This window comes from Hibiscus syriacus, unplaced genomic scaffold, assembly GCF_006381635.1.
Source record: "Hibiscus syriacus cultivar Baekdansim isolate YM2019G1 unplaced genomic scaffold, ASM638163v2 tig00111779_pilon, whole genome shotgun sequence".
NCBI lineage: Eukaryota > Viridiplantae > Streptophyta > Magnoliopsida > Malvales > Malvaceae > Hibiscus > Hibiscus syriacus.
The window spans coordinates 2,082,360-2,093,767 of NW_024063176.1; the positions used below are offsets into that span (position 1 = coordinate 2,082,360).

The 11,408-nt window shown below is 31.0% G+C and overlaps 1 protein-coding gene and 1 pseudogene across 1 annotated transcript; one reads left to right on the forward strand and one right to left on the reverse strand.

Annotated features, from left to right (window-relative positions):
- Positions 1–2,789: 2,789 nt before the first annotated feature.
- Positions 2,790–4,325, reverse strand: LOC120170290 (annotated as a pseudogene).
- A 2,313-nt stretch (positions 4,326–6,638) lies between these two features.
- LOC120170265 (60S acidic ribosomal protein P2B-like) lies at positions 6,639–7,489 on the forward strand. The gene is made up of 3 exons (XM_039178243.1): positions 6,639–6,819; positions 7,004–7,227; positions 7,301–7,489. The coding sequence occupies exons 1-3, from the start codon at positions 6,732–6,734 to the stop codon at positions 7,325–7,327; spliced, it is 339 nt and encodes a 112-aa protein (XP_039034174.1). The 5' UTR covers positions 6,639–6,731; the 3' UTR covers positions 7,328–7,489.
- The last annotated feature ends 3,919 nt before the right edge of the window (positions 7,490–11,408 follow it).

The window sequence follows — 11,408 nt, forward strand, 5'->3', positions numbered from 1 at the left end:
AATTTTTGAAATGCAAAACGCATTAAGTTAAATTTATGTCGATTTATTTTTATTTTTATTTTTTAATCAATGGCGGATAACAAGTTTTTGTAATCTTTGAGTTTTTTTTTAATGTTTAATAAGAATAATCCTGCATTTGGCACGTTTTTGCTCTTCTTTCTCGGTGGTTTGACTATTTTTTTTTTTTTTATGTTTTATCAGAGTTAGATTTGATGACGTCACGACATATAAAGATGACTCTTATTTATAATCCTATTGATATTTCTTGCTATGGACCCTCAGATTAAATTTGGATACAAAATTTTTCATTCGTAGATAGTTTATCACAATGTTCGGCTTTGATTTACTATTTTCAATGCTTTTTCAATAGTTTAATCTCTTTTTGTCATTCGTTTGCTGATGCAGTCAGATTTGTTTGTATCTATTTTTTGTTTGAGTCTTTTGATTGGGTTTTTAACATTTTCCATATATGTTCCTTATAAGATCTAAAGTAGCTAGTTTCAATGTTATAAAAAAATGTCAAAAATATATATATAATTTACGATTAGAGATAGACATGGGACGGGCTTTTGGTCCACCTGACCCGACCCGAGAACAAGGAGTCTTCCACCCGAGGCCCGACTTGACCCGATCAAAACAAGTTTTCACCCGACCCGACCCCGACCCGATATATAACTTAAAAACCCAACCTGACTCGACCCAAAATAATAATAAAAATTATTTTTATTCAATACAAATAGTGACATAATTGAAAAAAAGAATATATAGAGGGTAGTATTGTAATTATCCCTAAATATATAAGGTAAAATTATATATTTTTCGGGTCGGGTCGGGTATTTTTCACCCTAAACTCGAATCTAACCCGAACCGAACAACACATTAAAAAAATCCGACCCGACCCGAATATGATATTTTTTAAAACAGACCCAATCAGGTCAGATCTGATCGGAACCAGTCGAGTTTGGATCTGATACCCATATCTATTTACGATGATAGTTGTAATTCTTACGATAATTTTAAATATTTTCACTTTTTAATAACACATAAAATGTAAAAAGCTAAGAAAGTAGAGTGAAGAAGTTGTCACTTGTGACGTGGCTTTGGAATATAATAATAAATCAGTACTAACAATTTTGAAAAAGAAATAGACAAATGTTTGCAGAAAATAAAACAACGCCCCTATGCACATGGGTTGAGAAAATCAAATTTAGAATATATTTAAAATAAAGTTCAAGGGATAATAAGTATTTAATGTTTTTAAAAAAATAATCAAAATTTTGAACTTTTTATATTTAACTAAATTAAAATTTCAATCTATTAAGTTCTCAAATCAAGCAACTAAATTAATTAAGTTCTTTTGTCAATTTTGAGGGCTAAAATTTAATAATTTTTTTAAAATATTACTGTTATGTGACACAGTATAATCTTGTTATGTGAAATTTATAAATTTTAAAGAATTTTTTAAAAATTCTAAAAAGATTTATTATAAATTAATAAGTTTACAAAAATAATATTTAACAATACTATGATATGATATGTGACGCAAATTGATCAAAATACTGTTAAATTTAACAATCAATGTCAGTTAAAGATGTGAATTGATAAGATTTTAAAGTATAAAAATTTAATCAGGTAAAAAAGGTTTAGGAACTTAATTAATATTTTAAAAATATTTAAGGATTGAAATCAAAGAATGGTTTCGGTGGTAAATAAAATGTTATTCTTCTTAAATAATTCAAGTTCAAATAATTTTATCTACAAACGTGTGTATATTTATCAATATTTGAAATCAAATATAGACACTACATTCTAATTGTATTAAAATCTTAAAGAAAATTGAGAATATATTATTATTGTATATAACTTTTTAATTTAAATATATTTTACAAATAAATAGTATATTTTATTGTTCATTAAGTTAAATAAACTTTTCATTATTTTAATTTTTAAAGTATCATGTTTCCCTTATAGTAATTATGTTTATTTTAATGAACATGTCGGTAAAGCATGCATGTTACCTCTTGACGATGAAAAAGATAACTATATAATATTTAAAAAAATAGCGAAGAAAGTGCATTAAATCATGGTCGGTTGCCCTTGTTACTCTTTGTTATTTGATTTTTATAATATAATATAATATTTATTTAATACATTTATTAATAATATATATATACTATATAGACATAGTTGTATAAAATCAAACCATTTAAAAATAATAATATTCAATTTTACCATTAAAGTCATTCAATAGGTTCCTTTATTATATAATTTTATTTATTATATTTTTTAAAATTTTAAATTTGACCCGTCCTTTTAATCATACTTTATTTAATTATATTATTGATTTTTTTATTTTAAATTATCGAACTAATTCTCTTATATTAGTAAGTGTTTGTAATGACTTAATGTCAGTTTATATATGTTTTGTTTAGAGCTCTTTGAATGGGCTTTTGTACCTTTCTTATAGAATTATTTTAATATATAGTCTTTATTATTTAATGATTAATTTTTTAATGATTTTAGGAGAAAAACATGTTAATATAGTTAATCTATTTTAATTTTTGTAGATGTTGTTTTTAAAAATTATATTTTTATTATATTTTTTATTTAATAAAATTTATTATTATTATTATTAATTTTAAAAAGCTTTTAGGAATTTTTAAATAACTTACATAAGGTAAGAGAAAAGAAAGTCAACTTCCTTATATTTTATCAAAATATACAAGATATATCTCACTTCTATGGTTTTTAAATTTAACTCCTACACCTTTGCAAATAAACTGTACATGTATACAATTAAACTCCCCTTTGTTGGACTATAACCGGTAATCCGCCTCTCACGGTGGCGGTGAGACCCGGGGCAAACCTCGGCCCTTGATATGGGTTGGTGACCCGGATGTTGAACCGACTGATTATGGCTAGAACCACACATTTCATCTCTACCAGTGCCATTTCCTTACCTAAACAAACCCTCAACCCGGCTTGGAAAACCGGGTATTTGTATGGGTTTTCAGGGATATATCTACCGTTTCTCAGCCATCTTTCCGGGTTGAATTCAAGACAATCGGAGCCCCAAACCCGTTCCATACGACCCATTGCATATGGATGGTAGGTCACTCTAGTGCCTTTCTTCACAAAGGTACAATCCGGCAAACCGTCTTCGTTTTGAACGAACTTTGAGTCGATTTGGACTGGAGGAAACAGCCGCAAGCTTTCGCATAATGCCGCGTGCAAGAAATGCATTTCTCTCATTTGATCGAACGTTACGGATTGTTGGTCCTCGTCGGTCGATAATGACGACAACGACATGACCTTTTCGAGCTCGTATCGAATGTACGACTCGACTTTAGGGTGTCGAGATAACAACCAGAAGAAACTTGTCAACCCCGATGCAACCGTGTCACGACCAGCCAAGAGGAAACTCACGACAATGTCTCTAAGATACTTGTCATCATCGATTGTTCCCATGAATCTCGAGAGAAGATCGTGTTTGTCCGAAAATCCCATTACGCGCCGTTGTTTGATCATACATTGAGCGAATTCATCCACCATTTTAATAGCTTGTTTAAGCTTCTTTTCAGACCCCAAATTCAACACACTTTTGGCTTTCCATATCAAAGACGAAGGCGGCAATCCTCTTTGTGCAGACAGTTTCGATGCTAAATCGAAAGCCTCGGAGAATTCAGACACGGCAACGACAACTGGAGGCAACCGGGATCGAACCCGAAGGAAAATTTGCAGATATTATCGAATGAAAATCTTCTAAACACGTCTTGTAAATCCAAGACTCGTTCACAGGAGAAAGATGATAAAAGCGGGATGAGTCTGGATCGAATCTCCGATTCGACGATGTCGAACGCGTGCATTCGTATCGAGATACTCCCGAGTTTGAGGCTAGCCGTTTTCCTTTGAATTCCACGAATCGCCATCGACGTTGAAAATACCATTGCCGAATAGATCACCCAGAAGAGCCGAGAAAGGTTTCCCTTTCGGGTAGTTTTCGAATCGGGTTCTGAGAATGTGTTCGACGTTTTCGAGGTCGGCGGTGACGATGTTGCCGAGGGCATGGATATGGATCGATCCGGTGGGTGATTATTTAAGAAGATGAGTGTACCAATCACAGAGGTTATCGAAATCTTTCGTCCAACTCGAAGTGAGAAAAGCTTTGCAGATTTCGCATTTACACCATAGCTTCAACCTCAAAACGAAGATCAACAACGAAAACAAAGAGAACAAGAGGGTGAAAGAGAAGAAAATGAAGGAAAAAACACTGCAAACAGAGCAAAACAACATGGAAGAAGAATCTGAGTCCATTGACACCAGAACAAAAAAAATCAAGAAACCGAAGAGAACGGGTAAAAGGGTAAGCAAAAGAAAAGAAAAGTGAAGCAAATGAGCATTGAATAATGGAAGTGGGTGATGTAATCGACACCCTTTGTTATATATTACTGTTTAGCACGCGAGAAAAGATTTTGGATTGTGGCATGAACAACGCGTGCGCGAACTTGAAACGACGGCCTTCAATGGAGATTAAAAGAATCGCAGTAATTGGGGAAGGTCACTTGGACTTTCATCGGCTTATTTTCTTGTATAATTTGCGGCCATTCAACTAGTGTGTGTAACTGTGTATATATATAATCCACTCACCGTAAAATTCTTTAATTTTATATAAATTTAAGATTGTTGATGAGTAAAAATTTATTACTGAGATTGACTCATTATTTTATTTTTCCCATAAATATATTCTCATTTCACTGTTAATCAAATTTATTTTTCTCACTCATCCAACGATCTTAAATTTATATAAAATTAAAAAAATTTAGATTATGTAACGGAATCTCATATATATGCTTTGGATTTCTTATATGGGGATACATTTGCCTATTGCATTTTATTAATCGAAGGTTTCAAGTTCAATGTACAAAGACTGATAATGGTCAATTAGAGAAGCATATATATATATTTATTGATAAAGGTTCCTAAATGAAACTTTTGTGAGAGAAGATACATTAATAAAATCATAATTTTTTTTAAGTCATAATTTTTTTTAAAAAAATAGTAATTATGAAACTCTTTAATTTCATCATCTAGTGATTAGTGTGTGCTCTTTGATAGGAGAAAATGACCCGTAACATTATTTGTCTATCATTTGCATAGTATTATTTTTTAGAATTGTGATTTTATTATATTTTTTATTTATTCAATAAAAATAACTACTCTAATGAGGTGTCTTGTCTAAGATATCCTTCCAAGTTAACTACCTCAACCCAAAGAGGGCTTACCATATCATCCAGGGATTGAGGGGTTATCTCTTCCTTAACATTTTAAATTATTATATATTTTAAATATTTTATTTATATTTTTTATTGATAATATATTTTCGTTATTTTAAACTTTATAAGTTACTCATCACTTAAAAAATCTTGCCTACATTTCTACTGTCATTCATTATATAAACTAATAAAAAATTTTGATTAATACAATATTAATACTTTAAGATCTATGCATGTGCAATACTTTTCCCAACCTTTTTTGGGCTTAGGTGATACATAAAATACTAGAGTTGATTGCTAAATTTAATAAGAGAACTGTATAGTTGACTTCAACATAAAAATGGATGAAATTATTATTTTCCATTAACTAATTTCCTTAAATTTATTTTGATTATTTCCTTGACAGGTGTTTCGATATTTTTTCCCAATATATTTCAGTCAAATGATTGGGACAATCTTTTTTCTTCAATTATCAGATTCCATTATTTTTAATTCATAAATAATTATTTTGCTTGGTCTTAATTTATAAATTAATAGTAACAAAACTAAAATTTATGGAAATTCAAATCTTACTTTGACCAAAACAAATGAGGTTTGAATCTTATTTAGACCAAACTAACAAATAGAGGGAGAGAGAGAGAAGCTTATGGTATGCTTTTTATTGTTGGTAGTATAGATTTTAGATATTATCTTATAATTATTTTACAAATTAAAATCTCTATTTAATATAATAAAATCTTAATTCAAAAAAAAATATTAGTATATTACAATGACCAAAATACGTTCTATTTATTAAATAATGTAAAATTGTGCCCAACTTAGAGGTCTATTTACCTAAATATCACCCTATAAATTTCAATGCTATAATTGATATAAAATGTAAAATTTCAATGTATTTTAAATTTCAATGCTAGAATTGATGTAAAATTCGTTGTTAATATTAATGTATTTTAAATTTCAATGCTAGAATTGATATAAAATCTAAAATTTAATGACTAGCTGTAGTTTACCCTTGAAGCTTTTATTTGTAACTTGCTACTTAAATGTACAATAATTCGAACTTATTATGTAGCCTCAACCTGTAAAAGGGGATGTTGTTATCCTTAGTAGTTTTAAGTTCGAGTAATTGTGCTACAGGGTGTGTGTTTTGTCAATATTTAAAAGATATTTTGAACAAATATTATCTTATAATCGTTCCAGACTATTCAAAAAAATGTACAACAATTCGTATATGGGCTTGAGCCCATTTATGCTTAGTTGAAACTTAGAAAACGGGCTTAAAATCCGCCCATCAAATCATAATGCAGGCCGAAATAAAATCAGGCCGCCCTCACTATTATTAAAAACCCTAGCAACAACATCAACACTTTAACTCTTCAATCATTTCACTGTGAACACTAGCTTCCTCCGGGGCTCCATTCACACTCTCGTCCTCTCCACTCTTTTATCAAGCGAAAAATGAAGGTGGTCGCCGCCTACTTGCTCGCCGTACTGGGAGGAAACTCTTCCCCTTCCGCCGATGACGTGAAGAATATTCTCGGATCAGGTTATTTTTCTCACTCGTTTTACTTAGTTTCTGAAGCATATTTGATATCGACATTTTGTATTCTCAATTTCTATTTTAGTGTCCATTTTCCATTTGTTTATATTAATATAGAATCGTAAATTTTACCAAATAGTAAGGAAAATGGTGAATTGGGAATTAAGTTTTGTTTTATTGAATGTTGTAGTTGGAGCTGAGGCTGATGATGATAGGATAGAGTTGCTATTGTCTGAAGTTAAAGGAAAAGATATCACCGAGCTAATTGCGAGTGGAAGGGAGAAGTTGGCTTCAGTTCCTTCTGGTGGTGGAGCTGTTGCTGTCTCGGCTCCTACTGCCGCTACCGGCGGTGCTGCGCCCGCTGCTGAGGCCAAGAAAGAGGAGAAGGTCGAGGAGAAGGAAGAATCCGACGATGTAATTACTTTTCACACTGTAATTGATTCTTATTTGATGTGTTCTTCGCTAATGAAATTTCGTATTGATGCAGGATATGGGTTTCAGTCTCTTCGACTAAGCAGGCAAATCAAACCATTGGTGTTATTTTATTATGTTTTTGGCAGTGTAGTTGAACACGGTTTTAGCTCCTCTTGAATCTTTTAGTTATGTTTTTGGAAAATATAGTTAATGGCATTAACATTTCAGTTCTAATTGTGGATTTTTGGATTGCCGGTACTTATGTTTGAGTTTGGCTGAATGACTCTTTATAACTCATCGCCCTTTAGCTATAGGTAATGCCATGGCTGCTGGCCGGTGGCTGAATAACTCTGGTAGTTTTCTTTTGGTAAGTTACATTTCCGTATTCTATGCTTGGGGTATTTTATGCCAGGATTAACAGCTGAAGCCTGTTGGGAATTGTTGAGTTACTTATGGATGATTGTGTGGTGTCATCGGACCCTTCACTTTTTGCTTGTTCATTTTTTTGGCATGGGTTATGGCTTATGTCAGTAACTTAATCAGACTCGGATGCATAGAGTTGGTTCGCATCCGATCTAGTTAGTTTTTCTGATTTTGTACTCTGCAAGAATTTAGGGTTCAAGAATCCCGGAGACAGTACCAAAGGCTGCAAGCTTTTGGGATACTGCGGAACCATATTAATGGTCTAATGTAAGTATTATCATGCAAGTATATGGTAGAGAATGGTAGCTGCATGTTGTTATTATTGTTAGATCTGTTACCGTGCATCCTATAGGTTAAATTTGTTCAATTTTTTTTGCATGAGTTAGGGTCTATTTCAGTAACTTGATTAGACTCGGTCACATAGAGTTGGTTTGCATCTGATCTAGGGCTGTAAACGAGCCGATTCAAGCTCGAGTAGTGTTGAGCTCGACTAGACTCGAAAACTCGTAAGCTTAAAATTTTCAAGCTCGACTCGAACTCAAAATAAAGAATTGAAGCTCGACTCGGCTTGAAAGCTCGCGAGCTTAAATTTTTTAAATTTCACTCGAAACCAAAAATTGAAGCTCAACACAAATTCGAACTCAAACCTTACAGGAAAACTTTATATAGTATTTTTTTAAAAAAATAACATACAAATGGTATTATTTATTATTACTTTAATTTTAAAAATCTAAAATTTTTATATATTATTTTTTTGAGTAGCTCATAGGATTTTCCAGTCGAGTATCAAGTAACTCTTTACGGCTCGTTAAGAATTCGGTTTGAGCTCGAGTTGAATCTATTCAATTTGAGTATTAACTGAGTTTTAACCGAGTCGATCTCGAATTCATCTCATTTATAGCCCTAATCTGATCTAGTTAGTTTTTCTAATTTTGTACTCTCCAAGAATCTAGAGTTCAAGAACCCCGGAGACGGTACCAAAGGCTGTAGGCTTTTTCGATACCGATAAGCCATATTTATCGGTCTAATGCAAGTATTATCGAGTAAGTATATTGTTGAGAATGTGTAACCCTAAACTCGACCTAGATGGATTGATCAAATCCCAAAGATTACAATAATATAAATTAATAAAAATACAAGTTTTTCCGAATTCATTGATAAATAATGTCACGAATAATCAAGTTTGAAAAAAATGTGTATAAAAGTTCGGAGTCTGAAAATGATCATACGATATTTAAGCAATGTGCTATCGACTGACCCAAAAAAATCTGAAAAGATAGAAATTAAAAGAGTAAATTATAAAACTTAGTGTATCTTGCAAATGCAACAGATATTGTTTCTTAAACATAGATAAGCAAAGCATGATACAACATAAAAATCATGCAAACAGTAATTCGAATATTTTCCACCAAAACACTATAACAGAAGTTTACAACCTTATCTTTTGTGTCGGGTAATAGGATGGGTTTATTTTCTGGAGAGGTACCCAAATAGAAAACAGGAAATCAAAAAATAGGATGGAGATGTTATTATTCGAAAAGGAATCCAAATAGAAATCATAAATTAAGAAATAGGACGAGTATTTCGCTCTCCGAAGAGAAATGTTAATATAAACAAAAAGTTAGCACAAATACATATCATGGATAATATATATAAAAAATAGAACAAATAGTATACTCAATATTCAGAATCGTACAACATAATAGTATACTCAATATTCATCACGCACTTAGGCGGTCCAATAACAATGCATCAGCTGAATATAGTATGGAAAATAAATATATAATACGGGTCAAGGGAAACACCTAAACCAACTGAATAATATCGACTAAGCCTTATGTTTTCCCCGATCAATCATACTAGATCCTACGGAATGAAAATGCATATCTTGAGTCGAATGTGTAGAGCCAAGTTGAACTTAACGGTGATGGTTTGAATCTATTGGAAAAGTATATGGAGACACGTGAACTCTTTGAAACACAACATCAAAGAGCAAGTTCTTAAGGGTCCGTTTGTTTCATGTAAAATGTTTTTCGAAAAAAACGTTTTTATCGTTTTTTAGTGTTTAGTTGGAGGAAAACAGATTGGTCAATGTAAAACATTTTCTTGGTCAACAGAATTTCTTTTGCATTTTCTGAAAAATGACTTACGGTTTTATTTTTCGCAAGTCATTTTCCAAATTTTTCACTTCAAAACATAAATACTCAAAATAATATTATTTTATAAATTTAATATTAATATGATATTTTAGTATTATTTTAATAAAATATTAATTATTAACATACTTAAAATATATTTGTTAATATTTTTAATAATATAATATAATAATATTATTATTACAATAATATACTCAATTATATTATAATAATATATGATACTATTAAATTCTTATTTTAATAATATATAATAAAAATTCCTTAAAATATATTTATTAATAATTTTAAAATATAATATAATAATTTTATTTTTATAGATATTCAATATAATTTATCATATTTTTATTTTAATAGAATATACCAGAGTTAATATTTTTTTGTAAAATTATATAAATAATATTTTAATAATAATATTGGCATAAATAGTATTAAATAAATTATTCTAATATTTTTAAAATAATAATATTAAGTTTTATATTTATTATATTTTATATTTGCAATAAATAATTTCTAAAAAAATTATCTACTAGTTAAAAATAATTTAGACAACATCTTCCAAACATCATAAAACATTTTTAGAAGATGTAATTCATTTTACAAAAAAACATTTTCTAGAAAATATTTTTAGTGAAACAAATTGACCTTAACTTTCAAAGTTTCCTTAACATAAATATAACATAAGGCAATGTATGACGTAAAATAATACTTTCGAGTTAGAATTTGATAAAACATAATCAATACGTAAAAAAAACATAAAGTTAAAAGTTAACAGTCAGAGTTAATAGTTAAAGTTAACGATCAACAATTTGGGTCATAATTCGATCCAATTCGATTTTGAGGTTCAGTTTTCTTTCGGCTCAACCGTTCATGAATGGTTTGACCGGTTTGTAGAAAATAGACTCCCACACGAGTAGTGGCGGTACGTGTGTCGCATGGGACGTTCGGTGGTCGGATTCATACCATTTTTCTCAGATGGGGAGTCTCTTGTAGGGATTGGTTTGCGGCGATGAATGGCGAAAATGGAGTTTTTTTTTGCAAAACCCGAAATAGCCTTTCCTCCCCAAACGAAAATGACAAGTAATCCAAGGGCACTGGACGAATGAGTTAGATGAGACGAAGTGAATGGTGCCAGAGGTGACACCCACGACGGCACGAACGACGGTGAAATGGACGAAACAAATCAGCAACAAAAAGTGAGAAACAAACGGACACCAATTTATTTTTGGGTTAATTGTACTATCAGTCTCCATACTTTAAAAAGTTTGCCAACAGACACCAAAACTCCTAAACATTTTAATTTAGACCCATTATTGGGGGTGTTACAAGCTGCATACTGTTATTCTTGTTAGATATGTTACTGTGCATCCTATTGGTTAAATTTTGTTCAAGGTTTTTTGGTTGAGTTGGTCCTTGATTTGTATTCTGCTGCTTCAGAATGATGTCTAAAGCAGTGAAGGCATTAGGTAATGCAAAATGCTGCCTGGACTTGGTCCTCTGTTTACACTGACTACGTTAGAGCACGATAGGAAATTGAAACGCTAATTAAATTCTGAGAGAATTCCAACTTAAATCCAAATAAATATTTGCATGGACTTGTCTTAA